Below are 17909 nucleotides of genomic sequence, written 5' to 3'. Positions count from 1 at the left end.
GGAACAAAAAAATGGCAGAAGAATTGAACACATATTTTGGTTCTGACTTCACAAAAGAGGACACAAATAATTTCCCAGAAATGTTAGGGAACCAAAGGTCTAGTGAGAGGAAGGAATTGAAGAAAATCAGTATTTGTAAAAAAACTGGTGCTAGAGAAATGAATGAGGTTAAAGGCTAAAAAATCCCTACGGCCTGATAATCTACATCTCAGAGTACTAAAGGAAGTGGCCCTGGAAGACTTGGATGCATTGGTAGTCATCTTCCAAAATTCTATAGACTCTGGAGCAGTTCCTACAGATTGGAGGGTGGCAAATGTAACCCCAATATTTAAAAAAGGAGGGGGAGAAAAAATAAAGAATTACAGACCAGTTAACCTAACACGAGGAGTGGGGAAAATGCTAGAGTCTATTATATAAGACATGGCAACAGAACACTTGGAAAGCATTAACGGGATTAGACAAAGTCAGCATGGCTTTATGAAAGGGAAATCATGCTTAACTAATCTACTGGAATTTTTTGAGGATGTAACTAAAAGAATAGATGAAGGAGAATAGATAGAATAGATGATGTATTTGGATTTCAAGAAGGCTTTTCATAAAGTCCCACATAAGAGGCTTGTAGGCAAAATTAAAGCACATGGGATTGCGGGTAATATACTGACATGGATTGAGAATTGGTTGACAGACTGGAAACAGAGAGAGGCAATAAATGGGTCTTTTTCCAGGTGGCAGGCAGTGACTAGTGGTGTATTGCATGGATCGGTGCTCGGGCTCCAGCTATTCACGATATATATAAATGACTTGGATGAGGGAACCAAATGCAATATTTCCAAGTTTGATGACACAAAACTGGGTGGGGTTGAGGAGGATGCAAAGAGGCTTCAGGGTGATTTAGACAAGTTGTGTGTGTGGGCAAACACATGGCAGGTGCAGTATAATGTGGATAAATGTGAAGTTACATGCTTCGGTGTGAAAAACAGAAAGGCAGAGTGTTATTTAAATAGTGATATATTGGGAAATGTGGATGCACAAAGGGATCTGGGCGTCCTTATTCACCAGTCAATGAAAGTAAATAGGCGGGTGCAGCAAGCAATTAGGAAGGCAAATGGCATGTTGGCCTTCATTGCAAGAGGATTTGAGTTCAGAAGTAGGTATGTCTTACTGCAGTTATACAGGGCCCTGGTGAGACCACACCTGGAGTATTGCGTGCAGATTTGGTCTCCCTAACTAAGAAAGGATATACTTGCCATAAAAGGAATGCAGCGAAGGTTCACTAGGCTGACACCGGGGATGGCAGGACTGTTGTATAAGGAGAGATTGGTTCGACTGGGCCTGTATTCATTAGCGTTTAGAAGAATGAGAGGGGATCTGATAGAAACGTATAAATTTCTAACAGACCTAGACAGACTGGATGCAGGGAGGATGTTTCCCCTGGTTGAGGAGTCTAGAACCAGGGGACACAGTCTCAGGATACGGGGCAAGCCATTTAAGACTGAGACGAGGAAAGATTTCTTCACTCAGTGGATGGTCAACCTGTGGAATTCTCTACCACAGAAGGCTGTGGACGCCGGGTCACTGAGTATATTCAAGAAAGAAATTGATAAATTTTTGGATATTAGGGGCATCAAGGGGCGTGGAGAGAACACGGGAATATGGCGTTGAGTTAGAAGATCAGCCATGATCATATTGAAGGATGGAGCAGGCTCGTAGGGCCAAATGGCTTACTCCTGCTCCTAGTTTCTATCTACCTTAAAAATATTCAAAGACTCTGCTTCCACTGCCTTTTCAGGAAGAGTTCCAGAGACTCGTGACCCTCAGAGAAAAAAGTTCTCCTCATCTCTGTATTAAATGGGTAATCTCTTATTTTTAAACAGTGACCCTCTAGTTCTAGATTCTCCCACAAAAGGAAACATCCTCTTCACATCCACCTTGTCAAGACCCCTCATAGGATCTTATATGTTTCAATCAAGTCACCTCTTACTGTTCCAAACTCCAGTGATACAAGCTTAACCTGTCCAACCTTTCCTCAAAAGACAACCCTCCCATTCCAGGTATTAGTCCAGTAAACCTTCTTTGAACTGTTTCCAACACATTTACATCCTTCCTTAAATAAGGAGACCAATACTGTACACAGTACTCCAGATGAGGTCTCACCAATGCCCTATATAGCTGAAGCATAACCTCCCTATCTTTGTATTCAATTCCCTTTGCAATAAACAATAACATTCTATTAGCCTTAATTACTTGCTGTAATCTGCATTCTAAACTTTTGCGATTCATGCACTAGAACATCTAGATCCCTCTGCAGCTCTGGGCTCTGCAATCTCTCACCATTTAGCCATATGCTGCTTTTTTGTTCTTCCTGCCAAAATGGATAATTTCACATTTTCCCACATTACACTCCACTTGCCAGATCTTTGACCGCTCAGTTAACCTGTCTATGTCCCTTTGTAGCCTCCTTATGTCCTCTTCACAACCTACTTTCCTGTTAAGCTAACTGGTCTGCAGTTTCCTGCTTTTTGTCTCATTCCCTTTTTGAATAAAGGAGTTATATTCGCTATCTAATAGAACCTTTCCCGAATCTAGGGAATTTTTGAAAATTAAAACAAGCATCAACTATCACAATAGCCAATTTTTAAAAATATATTTTTCCCCAACCTCCAACTACCACCCTGCCCCCAGCCATAACCCACAGGGACATCTGTCACTTGTTTCTATGTTTTGCTTTCACAGAGCACTGACTCTTGTTCTGATATTAACACATTCTGCTATCTTACCTTTATGCTACCACACCACTTTCTTTAGTCTTTAACAACACCATTAACATTCCCTTTGGTCTGTGCCCAGGACATCCGTGTCAAATATCTCCTGAGCTCCCACCTATCCCTGACCTTCTATTTTGCTACACCCCCTCTTAAACAATATAAAATCCATCACATTTCTACCCCTCTTTAGCTCTGAAGAATCATATGGATTCGAAATGTTAGCTCTGTTTCTTTCCCCACAGATGCTGCCAGACCTGCTGAGTTTTTCCAGAATTTTCTGTTTTTATCTCAAGAGCCACTTCTTTTAAGACCCTATGATGAAGTCTATCAGGACCGGGGACTCATCAGCTGACAGCTCCAACAATTTGCTCAGTACCACTTCCCTGGTGATTGTAATTTTCTTGAGTTCCTCCCTCCCTTCCATTTCCTGATTTACAGCCATTTCTGGGATGTTACTTGTATCCTCTGTAATGAAGGCCAATGCAAAGTACCTGTTCAATTCATCTGCCATTTCCTTATTTCCATTATTAATTTCCCAGACTTACTTTCTATAGGTCAAACATTCACTTTAACTCTTTTCTTTTTTAAATATCTATAGAAACTCTTGTTACCGTTTTTATATTTCTAACTAGCTTTCTCTTGTACTCTAATTTTTTTTTCCTTATTAATCTTTTAGTAATTCTTTGCTGTTTTTTTATATTCTATCCAATCTTCTGACCTGCTATCCATCCATGTTTTTTCTTTAAGTTTGATACTATCTTTAGTTTTTTTAGTTAACCACAGATGGTGGGTCCCTCATTCAGAATCACAGCTGAAATACTCTCAGAACAAATTCAAACTGCCGATTTTATCTACAACCTGAATGTATGCTATTGAGGTGGCTATTTTAACCTTACAGGGAAGAACATGAAGCACCACAACTTATCTCAGCGTGACTGAGCAGTCGCTAGCCTCGAAAATGGCCTTAGTTTTCTGGGATCCAGAGGGTAGCGAGAGGAAGAATAATTCTTGATTATTCCATACAGGAAAGTGTATATACTAAGCCATCATCTTTAGTTCTACATCCTGAAATAGCCCCCACACACTATGCTATGGGTTCACACATGAAAAATGGTTGCTTGGGTAGGGCACTGGAGGTTCAGTGGCATCCCAGTATAAAACAATGCCTTTTGAAAAGACAGACAAAAAAAACAGTTTGGATTTCAGAAACTATTTTGATAAGATATAATACTAACCTCATTAAAAGTAAGTGGTTTGTGTGATGACAACGGGGATGAAGTGAGAGAGAGAGAGAATAGAACATTTAACAACAAACACAATTTATTACCTGCATTGTAGGCCGAAGTAATATATGCCTGCTTTGGTATGTAGGTGCTTTCACATGACCAGACTGCCGATAATCTCGTACTTCAGCTACAACACATCCACAGTGAAAAATATTCACCTAACAAGAAAATAAAACTTTAATTGAACAAAAATGGTCAACACTGATTTAACACATTGGTGCTGATTTTACGTCAAAAACAAATTTGAAAGGAGTCTGATCAAATGACTGACTAAAGCAATGCATGGATTTTGCAGTAGAAATAATGGTGAGGCTATCAGAGCTCACCAAAATTGAGGAGTAAATCGGACAGCATTTCCTGGCAACCACACATGCATAGTCAAACACAGAAATCAGGAACATGCTCCCCCAGAAACTTCACTATAACAGTATCTCACCAAGAGGCTCAGCATTCAAACACAGGGAAGGGTGTTAAGCTGCAGTACTTAGGTGATTGCTACCACTAAACACACCAGTAAAAGTTAGGGCTTGTCCGGTCATGTGTAAGTGAATTTTTAAAGGTGTGTTTAAAATTCAATTAATATGGTATCTTAGGTTTTATCAATAGGGGCAGAGAGTACAAGGGTAAGGAGGTCATGTTGATTTGTATAACACAGTAGTTAGGCCTCATCTGGAGTACTGCGGCCAGTTCTTGAGGAAGGATGTGAAGGCATAGGAAAGAGTGCAGAGGAGATTCACAAGAATGATTCCAGGGATGAAGAACTGTAGCTATGAGGATAGGTCGGGACTGTTTTTCTTCAAGAAAAGAAGGCTGTCTTGATAGAGGTATTCAAGATCCTGAAGGGCATGGACAGGGTAAATAGTGAGAAACTGTTCCCACTCAAGAGCACATCAAGAACTAGAGGGTACAGTTTCAAAATAATTGGCAAAAGAAATAACTGATGTGAGGAATTTTTTTTTCATCCAGAGGGTGGTTGAAGTCTGGAATGAACTTCCTGAGAGGGTAGTGGAGGCAGGTTCGATCGAGGTATTCAAAAAGAAATTGGACTGTTATCTGGAAAGAAAGAATGTGCAAGGTTATGGGAGTAAGGCAGGGGAGTGGGACTAGGTAGAATGTTCTTTCAGAAAGCCAGTGCAGACTCGATGAGTCGAATGGGCGCCTTCTGCACTGTAAAAATTCTGTGATTCAGTGATGAGCGGCTAAGGCCATTCATTTGTCACTGGCCACAAAATCTGGGCCAGCATCTTGAAGGCATTCCAAATTCTTTCTTAGGATTAGGACCAATGAGGCACTCAGTCCAAGGGAGATCCTTTGTCATTCAAAGTTGTGCCATCAAAGGGCAGATAAAACAACCAGCACAACAGTTGTTTGGTAGCGAGTGGTTTGCTTTGCCTAGAAACTGCCTTGGTATTTCAACCGCAAGTTGGTTTTAGAGGATAAATTTCCATTTGAAAGTAAATGCTTACAAATATTGGTGTAGGAAACAACAGAATTCATAATCCGGGACAAAAATTTGCCATGTTATCAGACTATAATTCCTGACAGAACCATGACAATAACTTGCGTAATCTGGACAATAGAAAACCGGCTTGAGCCTGCTTCTACCTTGGCTCTGTAGCAATGTCATTCCTCATTCCCAACCCAGTTCTGTATCCAGTCTTTTCTCTTAGCCTAGCAATTATAGAGCTCAATTTGAGGCTCAACCATCATTAACAGTCAAACTAACTCTGCACCCAGTCCAGCGCAAACCTTGACCATAGCCTGTGGCTTGCTTCCCATCCACTGCCACTTGCAAACCAGCCCAGTCACATCCTTTATTAAAATCACACTCCTCTGTGCTAGGAACAAAGAAAATAGGAAAATAAGAAGAATATGCCATTCAAACCCTACAGCCTGCTCCATCATTTAATAAGATCATGGCTGATCTAATTGTGGTCTCAACTCCACTGCCCACCATAAGCCTTGACTCCCTTGTCAATCAAAAATCTGTTTAATTCAGCCTTGAATATATTCAATGACTCAGTCTCCACTACTCGTTGGGAAAGAGAATTCCAAACACTAATGATCTTCTGAGAGAAAAAAAAATCCTCACCTCCATCTTACGTGGGAGGCCCTTTATTTTTGAACTCTGCCTCCTAGTTTTAGCTTCCTCCATGAGAGGAAACATCCTCTTACCATCTAACTTGTCAAGCCCCCTCAGGGTCTATTGATGTTTCAGGAGGAGGTGGTGGGGTAGTGATATTGTCACTGGATTCATAATCAGAGACCCAGGGTAATACTCTGGGGACAAAGGTTCAAGTCCCACCACAACAACCCTGGTTCAATGAAGAATGCAGGAAGGCACCACCAGGCATGTCTAAAAATGAGGTGTCAACACAGGACTATTTGCGTGCCAAACAGCACAGACACAGTTAAGCGATTCCACAACCAAAGATCAGATCTAAGCTCTGCAGTCCTGTCATATCCATTCGTGAATGATGGCGGACAATTGAACAACTTACTGGAGTAGGAGGCTCCATAAATAATCCCATCCTTGATGATGGGGGAGCCTATCAGTGCATTTGCAACAATTTTCAGCCAGAGGTACCGAGTGAATGATCCATCGCGGCCTCCTCCAGAGATCCCCAGCATCACAGGTGCAATCTTCAGCCAATGTGATTCACTCCACATGATAGCAAAGGCTATGGGCCCTGCCAATATTCTGGCAATAGTACTGAAGACGTGGAAAATTGCCCAGTTATGTCTGTACACAAAATGCAGGACAATTCCAGCCCAGCCAATTACTACCCCATCAATCTACTCTCAATCATCAGTTAATTAATGAAAGGAGTCATCCACAGTATTATCAAGCGGCATTTACTTAACCTGTAATGACGCTGTAAAGACTGAGTGTGTAATTAAGGAGCCCTTGCAAAACTGGAGTAATTGAGAATCAAGAGAAAACTCTCCGTTGGCTGGAGTCATATCTAGCACAAAGGAAGATGGTTGTAGTTTTTGGAGGTCAATCATCTCAGTTCCAGGACATCACTGCAGGAGTTCTTCAGGTAGTGTGCCCTAGGCCTGACCATCTTCAGCTGCTTCATTAATGATTTTCCTTCCATCATAACGTCAGAAGTGGGGATGTTCACTGATGATTGCACAATGTTCGCAACCACTTGCTACTCCTCAGATACTGAAGCAGTCCATGTCTAACTGCAACAAGACCTGGACAATGGCATGGGCTGGTAAGCAACAAGTAACATTAGCGCCTCACAAATGCCAGGCAATGACCATCTCCAACAAAAGAGAATCTAACCATCAGCCCTTGATGCTCAATGGCATTACCATCACTGATTGCCCACTATCAACACTCTGGCAGGGTGGGAGTACCATTGATTAGAAACTGAACTGGACTAGCCATCTAGTTCTGTCGAAGGGTCATGAGGACTCGAAACGTCAACTCTTTTCTTCTTCGCTGATGCTGCCAGACCTGCTGAGTTTTTCCAGGTAATTCTGTTTTTGTTTTAGCCATATAAACACTGAGGCTACAACAGCAGGTCAGAGGCTCAGGATCCTATGGCAATAACTCACCTCCTGACTCCCCAAAGCCTGTTCACCACCTACAAGGCACAAGTCAGGAGTGTGATGGAATACTCTCCACTTGCCTGGATGAGTGCAGCTCCAACAACACAAGATGCTTGACACCATCCAGGACAAAGCAGCCCACTTGATTGGCACCCTATCCACAAATATTCACTTCCTCCACCACCGATGCACAGTGGCAGCAGTGTGTGCCATCTAAAGGATGCACTGCAGAAACTCAGCAAGGCTCCTTAGACAGCACCTTCCAAGCCCACAACTACTATCTAGAAAGACAAGGGCAGCAGACACATGGGAACACCACCACCTGGAAGTTCCCCTCAAAGGCATTCACCATCCTGACTTGGGAATATATTGCCAGTCCTTCACTGTCGCTGGGTCAAAATCCTGGAATGCCCTTCCTAACAGCACTGTGGGTGTACCTACACCACATGGACTGCTGCGGGGCAAGAAGGCAGCTCACCACTACCTTTTCAAGGGCAATTAGAGATGGGCAATAAATGCTGAGCTAGACACCAACACCCATATCCCATCAACGAACAAAAAAAAAAATCACTTCTCATTCTTCCAAACTCCAATGAGTATAGACCCAACCTACTCAACCTTTCTTCATAAGACAAATTCCTCATCACAGGAACCAGCCTAGTGAACCTTCTATGGACTGCTTCCAATGCAAGTATGTCCCTCCTTAAGTAAGGAGGCCAAATCAAATGCCTTTTGGAATTCCAAATACAATAAATATACTTATTCCCCTTTATCCACCTTGTCTATTATATCCTCAAAGAACTCTAATAAATTTGTTAGACACTATTTCCCTTTCACACAACCATGTTGACTCTGTCTGATTGTACAATGATTTCCTAAATGTCCTGCTCCTACTTCTTTAATAATGGATTCTCGCACTTTCCCAATGGTACATGCATAGTTAACTGGCCTATAGTTTCTTGATTTCTGTCTCCCTTGTGTTTTTTTATCCGTGAACACTTGAACAAAACTCTTATCTACATAAAAATTACATTTACAATGCTTTTGCATTTAGAAATATTGCAATATTTATAATTACACGTTTATAATTATTTTAACTGTATCATGTAATTTTATAACACATTTATGCTTCAGTAAGGGAATTGGGAAAGGAGAACCCTGTATCTATATTCACTCCAAGAAATGTTGAGGCTTGGCTGTGGGATTAGTACTTGTTTGAGGCATGAGCTGAAATATGGGCTGGATTTAACACCTCCCCCACCCCACCATGCAAGGGAAGTCCAGTGGGAGGCCTGTTCACTGGCTATCCGCCCACCCCTGTCCCCACTGCAATTATACCATTGGCGTGGCTCAAAGGGAGGGAAGATGGTGATGGGGGTGCGGGGGATAGGTTGCCTGGTGGCCCATCCATCAGTGAGCTGGGTGCAGGTGCAGGGACATGGGGGAAACGGAGGACTCCTTTCTTATATGGGTCCCCAGAGCTCAAGTTGTAATCACCCCCAACCAGGTTTCCCTACTCCTGCTCTTTCGGCCTGCCGCACCACCTCTCTCAACAGGGTTTGCCAACTTGGTCCTGGCGTGGCCTCCTCAAATTCCACCTCAAATCCTGAATTCAGTGCTGCGTGCTTCCTCATCGCTTGAGTAAAGTACCAGCAATGGTCACCACCCAATTGGTGAACGGCTCTTGGATACAGCACTTCCTCTTCCTGAGGAGCAGTAATCCCATCTCCAGTCTATGAACAACCAATCAGCTGTTTAATGGCTGCAAGGAAACTGTTCTTCTCCAGGGCTACCACCCCACCCCCATTACTTTATAGCCAGGGATGTGTGAGGAGCGGGAACTCTGGTGCCTGGTTAAATGCTGCCCACAGAGTGGAGGTAGATTGTCACTCACGGAAATAAGGGACATGGTCAAATGGCCACAGGAGACTGAGTGCCAAGGGTGGGACAGCTGGAAGGGGCCATGACTGACCACAAGATATCGATGAAGCTTGTGGAACTGGGAGCAGAATTTGTAAAAATATATACAAATAAAAAAAAGTCTTCCATGTAGCCATCTGGTTCCTTATATTACATTGCAAATAACTGCAAAAATATTGAATTTGGCTCTGGGCAAAGGTACAGGAAATGAACTAGTAAAAGATAAAATAATGTAGATAAAAGGCCTGAGAGTTATTCCTTCCCTAATGCTGGCCACTTTAATTATCACTCAGTTATTACATTGAGTTGGTAGGTTTGCCATGTTTTTGGATATTCACATTTGGTAAATTTTGTCAAGGATCATTTCCAAAGTTGGGACTACATTGTCTAAGGAACATAAAAAATGATATTGATTTCACATCTAAAGTACGAAGCACATAATATGCCAGTTGAAAACCACAATAAAAAAAACTGCAGGGAAGGGGAAATACTCTGCAGTGCAATTGTGCCATCAGATATTCATTAAGGGAGAGCTTCGGTCAGCTGCTTTTCCCTGACTTTGACTCCATCAAAAGCCCAGGGAATGAAGTCATTTAAATTTTAGTGCCTCATCCTGCCGTTCCAAGAGGGGAAGCAAGAGATTGCTTGGACCAAAAAAGGATCAGAATCCAAAATTTTAACCTTGTAATGTTCCTCCTCTTTTGGGATCGATTGTAGCCCCAGAATGGAACTGACACTTCAGCCAATCAGATATCTATCTGATGGGATTCCCCAGGTACCCTGGGTAGGCACCACCCACCACCTCCCAACCAAGATACATTCCCAAACTGCTACCAAAACCATATATGGTACAAGCAGAAGCACCTACCCCACAAGACCCAAGTTTTTTTTTGTTCAGTGTAAAAGGGAACTTTCTAACATCCCTCCTCCAAGAAATACACTGGCGTTATTTTGATCATGTAGTTTCTCTCGTACATATTTTCACTCACCTGAGATTTTTCCAAAAGATCTACAAGAATCGGTGGTAGCTCCTCTGCATCCAAGTATTCCAGCAACTCTCCCTCCTCATAAGGCAACCGGATTGTTTCCGAATCTGAAGTTAGTAAGATTTAAAAAAATGAATTGCAATGTTAAAAAATTTGCAACTCAACACACAGATAATGGAATATGCTCTACCAACTGCACCCTAGATATTTTACTATATCTGCAAGAAACCAGATGAAAGGCAGTGTTTGCAATAATAAAATTGCAGGGATAATTTGTAAAGCACTTATAATCAATAGTCCACAAATGTTAATAGTCTACAGATATTAAACAATGGTACCTGATCCATTTTTCCCTCGAAGCATCAGCGAGTAACCTTCATTTCCAGGATACAGATTTATCACAAGACATGACACTCTTTCTTGCATAACCAGTTTCTCCAGCAGGTTAACATTTCGCCTTAATTTCTGGGAATTAATCAGAAATGTACATTTTATGCAAATATCAAATTCAGCTCCATGGCAAAAATCTGATTTTCACTACTTGCATTAAGTTATGTTATTAATACAACCTTTACAAAAGTGATGTAGCTATCTATAAATATTGCACTTATTAGCTGTGCTATTTTATAAGGGCATTAAAATAACCAAAGGAACAAAGAGTAACAGGAAAATTTTTTGCAACTGTCATATCACTCAACCAGTTTTTCCTCCTTATAAATTTTCTTCACCAATTCTCCTCTCCTTAATACATTGACACCTGGTGAAGCAGTGTTCAAGCAATCATTAATGCCTTGTCTTGGTCATTCTTTCCATGAGCCTTGACAACAGGAGTCAGCTTTCAACCCCTCAAGCCTGTTCAATTAGTCCAGGACTGATCTGTATCTTAACTCCATTAACATTCCTTGGTTCCATATCCCTTAATACCCTTGCCAAACAAAATGTATTAACTTCAGTTTTGAAATTTGCAATTACTTTAACCTGATAACTGTTTGGGAGTTCTAGATTTCTCTACCCTTTGTGAAGTCCTTCCTGAATCACCCCTGAAAAGCTTAGGTCTAATTTCTGTTCCCCTTTTCTGGATTCCCCCATGAAAAGATATAACTTCTCACTGTTCATCCTATCAAATCTTTTAATCATCTTAAACACCTCAATTAGACTACTTCTTAATCTTTTATACTCAAGCAAATATAAGATTGGGCTATGCAACCTGCCCTCATAAGTTAACCCTTCTAACCACAGCACAATGCTATCCTTGCCTCAAAATCTCTGCATGTACGTTTAACAGAGGTCCCCAGATAAGAATCAGGACTGGAAATCTTGCTGATTTTAGCCTTTCTGACACAAAAGCATTGTGGCCAAAAGCAGAATCCCAAACAATTAAGGTCAGCTAACAAAGAACAGACCAGGAATTGAGCCGGAGAGCTTGTCAATCGATATGGCTTCATTTATTCAAAGCAGCCACTCATGAAGCCATTTGAGGGCCTAATAGTCCCCATCTTAATCAACTAAAATGGAACAATGTTTTCAGGGTTCATAAGGCTTTTAACAAGGTCCAAACATGGGTTTAACCATTTCAAAAATGGAGTTACATTTAGGATTTTATGTAGGCATTTGGAAAGTCAGGCCAGTGAAATCATTAAGGTAGAACCAAAAATAAAAGAGAAGCTAGATCTAATATCCGCTTCTTCTACTTGTGGACTATCATTTACTAAACTTTTATTTTTCTGTCCAATTGGCAAATAAGATATGAATTTTAATTCTTAATGATTTTAAAAATGTCTTCCTATAACTTTTCAAGCAGCCCGAGGAACTATGGATTAGTGCATGAAGTGTGCATACCTTCAGCTCTGGTTCTTTTTCACATTCTTCCATGTACAAGTCATACAGTTTCTGATGTACAGATTTCCTAAAATAATAAGTTTTAACATTCAATGTTTTTGAAGTTTTGTAAGTCAACAATATACATTTAACTTTGAAATATTTTAATTACGGAGCACCACCTTCCACTAGATGAATGCCTTCTTTTTGGAGGTCGTTGCCTGGCACATCCAATTATGTACTACAAAAAAACACAAATCATTATGCATGCTGAATAACTGAGTAACAGGTTTAAATAAGAGTTGTAGTGCAATGCTACACAGCAGAATAGATGTGTTGCTATAGATGACTCACCTCTGCGCGGTCCAACGCATACTCCAAAGCGTGATACTGCAGAAAAAAAAGATTTTACTAAGGAATTCTAAAGATACTAAGCAACCTGAAACCCATAGTTTTGGAATTTTTCTCGAACTTCCCACCTTATATACCTGTGGATGCCAATTTTATGGCTGTCCCAATGATGGATGCATTACTTTAAATGGAACCTCCAAGAAAATAATCCAAAGAGTAGGTTATTTATGCTGTTTAAATATAATCATCCAAAATAGGGAATTCAAATCCACAACTTGCTTGCTTTCCTCCCAAACCCTCACAAAATTCTTCTTGCATATGCAGGAAGCACCAATTTTACAAGTGATTCATTGGTTGCAATCAAGGAAATAATTGCTTCAAGTCAATTACCAGTTATACCTGAATGAATCCAAATGGCAACATTATAAAGACCATGGGTGATCCGGTTTTCAGCAGGACCAATGCATGACTTAACCCAAAATGTTTATTTTCAGAAATATGATGTCAGGTTTTAAATTGTTAAAAGTATATCTGTATAAACAAGTAATTATAAGAATCTGAGTGAGGGGATGAGTATTCAGTTCAGTGAAAATATTTCCTCTTTTAGCAACTGGGAACTAAATCACTTGAAGCAGGTGTGATAATAGATTTTCTACAAATCAGGGCAAGGTTGCAGAATCAGAATTTATTTTTTTAAATCTTAATTACCAAGTTCACAATAGAACACTGCTGAGTCATAAATTAGCATATCCAAGTCACCATCATCAAAACCCAACTTATTACCTGATGCAGATATAGTGCCATGCCAATTTGAATATGAAAGCTATATGTTATATATGAAGATATAACATGCCACATACAGATGCACAACATGGCTTAACATGCTTTCAAGCAAATGTATCTAATTGCCACCAAAAAAACTGGACACAAACCAAAAAGGAGATATTGCCAATGATGATGAAAGGCTTGGTAAAAGAGGTGGGTTTTAAAGAGAGGATGGTCCTAAAGGAAAGTTCTGGATGATCTGAAGTTAATGGAAAGTAGAGGGTGGATGGTGGGAGGAGATCATTGGAACAGTTGAATGTGAAGGCAAAGGCACCGATGGTCTAATTGGGGCAGAGTGAGCAATGTTAGAAGTGGAAGTAAGCTGTCTTAGCTTCATGAAATAGGACACAGAGGCTGCTTGAGAGTGGCATTGTAATAGAGTGTGTGGCGAGGGCAGGAGGCCCAGGTCTTCCCAATGTTTAGCTTGAGAAAATTGCAGCTCACCCAAGAAAGCAACCTAGCAATAAAGAGGCAAAGGAGGGATTGAGAAATGTGGTAGAAAGATAACATCTCACGCCTGCCTTAACAAAGTAAAACAGGGTGAATATTTGGTGCTTAACTATGTGAATCTTTCCACCCACGAACATAAAGGATGGCCATATTGGGAAATGGAACCAAAGCTCACTTCGAATGCACAAGCCAGCATCAAGCACAACCAGGTATCCCACCTTTAAAAGCAGGGTTAAGCTTGTCTTTACTGGCACAATCATATACCTTAGCTTCAACGCCAACTAAGTACCAATACAGCCTTTTCCATTTTGCACATTAGTCGTTGTGTTAGACTAGTACTTTGGTTCCAATTTTGGACAGTTTTCTGCAGTAGAAACATATCCCCTTGGAACTGAGCTAAGGTTTACCAAAACTATTTCACAAACCCTACAACCAGCAGACTTTCATCTTGTCAATCTGTACTGGAACTGAAGATAAATGCAGAGGTGAAAGACTGGCTTGTGTGACTGTGTCACGCAATTGCTTTTAAAAAATACAATTTAAAACTAATATTTCCACATCCTTCTGCCTCCTAGCAAAGTAGCCACTCACATCCAAAGTCCGATCATGCCGAAAATTTTTGAAGCTTAAGACCAGATATTAAATTTCCATTTTATCTTTTTTTGTTGTAAAAGACAACATTCAACATTCTAATCATGGTGTTACCCAGCTTAAAAATTAGTTAAAAGTGTCGTACAATGCTTGATAACTTTCTACAACATGAGTTTCTTTCTCATAACTAACTTTAAAGACGTTGGCAATCCACAAATGGTTGTCAATTAACTACTACTTCAATTCACAAGTAACAGGGAAACTGTTCAACTGCACAAAACTTACCATTATGAAAGGAATCAGGCCTCAGGTATCAGAACTGAAATCATGAATACAGGCATAAAGTCATGACTCTCCAACAAACTTCGAACTCTGTTGAAAGCAAAATTAGTTCATTGTTTTGCAGGACTTTCACAAAGCATTAAAACAACAACAACCCACATTGATGTAGCACCTTTAACATAATGAAATGTCCAAAAGGATGAATAAGATCAATTATTTATATTCTAAATGGGTGAATTACTAGTTATGTTTTCATGAAGAGTATTTAAAAGTTACAGTTTAAAATGTATTTTTCTGCCCTCCTCAGGCTCCTGCACATCATTCTATAGGTAACACTTCAGCCTGTACTTTGCCAGTATTCCAGAACAGGACCGCTTAATTCATCTGCTGATTTAACCTTCATGTGTAAAAGCACCTCCTTTGCCTTGTCTGCACCTGCCAGTGGTACTACCGACGTTGGGACTTCTTATATGGTGAATTGGTCATTTGGAATTTTTATAGCGGACATCAGTGGCACTATCAAATGGCACTTACTAACCAATACCTTAATTACAATACTGGGTTCTGCCAGGGCATTCTGCCACCTATCTTATTATATCTTTCATCCAAATATAGGCTGAAGATCTGAATTCCAGGTGAGAGTGAATGCCTGTGACATCATGGCAGCAATCCACTATGTGTGTCCACCAAGAATCCCTTAATGGGGATTGGGTGAATCTCCAGTAGCCGGAAGTCATAATCGAGTTTATACACCAAAAAAGGTCTTAAAGCTACTCCAATTCAATATCCAATTGCTTTTTTGATTAGTCTATGCAAGAAGAATTTCTTCATTTACTAGTCTGAATCAATGTCCCTCTTGCTATTTAACCTAAGGTAATATTGCAGCTTTATCTTATCCATTCCCTAGATTATCTCATCTGGAATATGCAACTTTCATTCGGGGTGGGGGTTGACGGTGGTGGGAGCAGGATGAAGTTGGGCCTGCTAACCCTGCAAGCAGAACTATTGGGCGTGCCGGGGTGGGGGTGGGGGGGTAGTTTGTAGGCAAGTGCCAAGATGGGCTGGTTAGAAGGCCGCCTTGGTTCTCCGTAGCTTAGTCCCAGTTATTAGGCACTATAGGCCTTGCCTCTCATCCACCCCAATGACCCATCATACCTTCCGTGTTACCTCATGCCCCTAACCCACTCCATGGCCCTCATACCCTCCATGCCGACTCATATCCCCATCCACCTCCCCCATGGCCCCACCTACCCTCCATGCTACCTCCATAGCCACTCACCCAGTATCCACCATGGCAGACCTCAGGAGCCACATGGGGATAAAAAGAATAAATTTCTAACAATCTAATACAGTTCTCACTCCTACATAAAGATAAAAGCAAAATACTGCTGATGCTGGAAATCTGAAACAAAAACAGAAAATGCTGGAAATACTCAGCAGGTCTGACAGTATCTGCGGAGAGAGAAACAGAGTTGACATTTTGAGTCCGTATGGCTCTTCTTCAGAACTACAAACCCGATAGTGAAAAATCTCCCACTCATAAAATCCAATCAATCTTTTAAACTTCAAGTGGTTAAGCTCTTAACAAAATAAACTTCTATTCAGACCTCACATCAAAGACAGCTAATCCTTTAATAGCCTCTTTAAACTGTCAATCAAACTGACTCAGGAACCTCTGCAGGGACAAATGTAACTTTTGAAAGTCAGCCAAGCATTCATAATCACATAATAATAGTCATTGAAGAAATATCAACAATGAACCCTACTGAAACTGCAGGAACAGATGCTACTTTTTTTAACCTGCAGCAGAGAGCCTGTTAATCAAAGCAGTCCAGCAGAGGGATTTTTTAAAACTTTCTGTAACAACCACAGTCTTATTTTAAAGTTTAAAGACCAGGGATTTAAAAAACTGTTTAGATCATGACAGTTATACAAATCTTATTTGCCCTTCAGGAGTCTTTACATCTACTCCTTCAATTTGTGATTTCAAAACTGTAGATTAAACCAAAATGGGGACTGTTTGAACTCAGCATTATTCAAATGGCTCTGCTGAGTTCAGGTTTCCCTCTTGTGTGAATCACACCCTGCCCCCTTTCCCCCACTGGCAAAAATTTGATCTGTCAGAAATGGGGGCAGTACATCTGCATCTGAGTCCCACCCACCTTTTTAAAGGTACACAGAGTCTTCTCAACTCCTTGAAAACCCAGCCCTAGGAATCAGCCTATGGCATTACCTCCACAGCCTAAGTGTTTCCTTTACATTTAGGTCACTAAAAGAGGAATGAATACTCGAGGTGCAGTCCAGCCAGTTTGACAATGTCTTCCCATAATTGTTTCATTTTCTACTGCCTTTATTGATTGCTTTTTTGAATTGGTTATACATACTCAGTCTAGGGTCTACTAAAACTCTTAAATTTCTTTTGGCTTCATCCTTAGCTTTTTCAATATCATCCTTGGAGCACATCTGTTACTTATTTTTTTCTTCATATATGTAGTGCTTTATATTTGTTTATATTAAATTTCATTTGCCATGTAACCTTGTTATATATACTATGTCCAACACATTGTATAATTTTTGAGCTGCTTTCTCCAAATGCATAAACACTCCTACTTTTGTATCATTTGCAAATATGGCCACTGGGTTTCTCTGTCCAGGTCCTTTACATTTGTTCTTGAGATTAGGTGCCATTTGCAAGGAAGCATTTACTGCCATCTCTAGCTGCCCTTAGGGCAGAAAGAGCCAACTTTGTAGCACGGGATAGGAATACATATTGGGTAGTCCAGGAAAGGTGACAGGCTCCCTCCCTGAAGGAAATTAAGAGAACCAGCTGGAATTTTATGACAATCTAGCAATTTTCATGGTCATTTTCTAGTACCAGTCTACAAGTAACTACATTTATTAAGTTCAATTTCACAGCTTTCCAAGGATGGAACTCTCAAGCTCTAAGTTTCTAGTTCAGTACCACAGCCAGTAGGCTATATAGCATGCCAGATACAGTTATTCCAAAGCCATGCTCTAAGCAACCCAATCCAGCATTTTCTTCTACGCAGAACTAACTCCTCCAACAAACA

General features: G+C 40.6%; 1 protein-coding gene across 11 annotated transcripts in view; it reads right to left on the bottom strand.

Moving 5' to 3' along the window:
- The window catches only part of supt20 (SPT20 homolog, SAGA complex component), a 92013-nt gene that overhangs the window by 68284 nt on the left and 5820 nt on the right, over window positions 1–17909 (bottom strand). For 10 of the 11 annotated variants that reach the window (XM_041198532.1, XM_041198534.1, XM_041198536.1 and 7 more), the window contains exons 2-8: window positions 14842–14928; window positions 12694–12729; window positions 12522–12580; window positions 12361–12427; window positions 10860–10986; window positions 10525–10628; window positions 4093–4209 (exon numbers count right to left, since the gene is read on the bottom strand). In XM_041198532.1, coding sequence (XP_041054466.1) covers window positions 4093–4209; window positions 10525–10628; window positions 10860–10986; window positions 12361–12427; window positions 12522–12580; window positions 12694–12729; window positions 14842–14844 — 513 coding nt within the window. In that variant the 5' untranslated portion in view covers window positions 14845–14928. The remainder of the gene's footprint in view (window positions 1–4092; window positions 4210–10524; window positions 10629–10859; window positions 10987–12360; window positions 12428–12521; window positions 12581–12693; window positions 12730–14841; window positions 14929–17909) is intronic. The other variant, XM_041198535.1, reaches the window with a different exon arrangement.

Source organism: Carcharodon carcharias, chromosome 11 (genome assembly GCF_017639515.1).
Source record: "Carcharodon carcharias isolate sCarCar2 chromosome 11, sCarCar2.pri, whole genome shotgun sequence".
NCBI lineage: Eukaryota > Metazoa > Chordata > Chondrichthyes > Lamniformes > Lamnidae > Carcharodon > Carcharodon carcharias.
The sequence above is the reverse complement of the archived record's forward strand: the minus strand, read 5'-3'. Positions and strand labels throughout refer to the sequence as shown.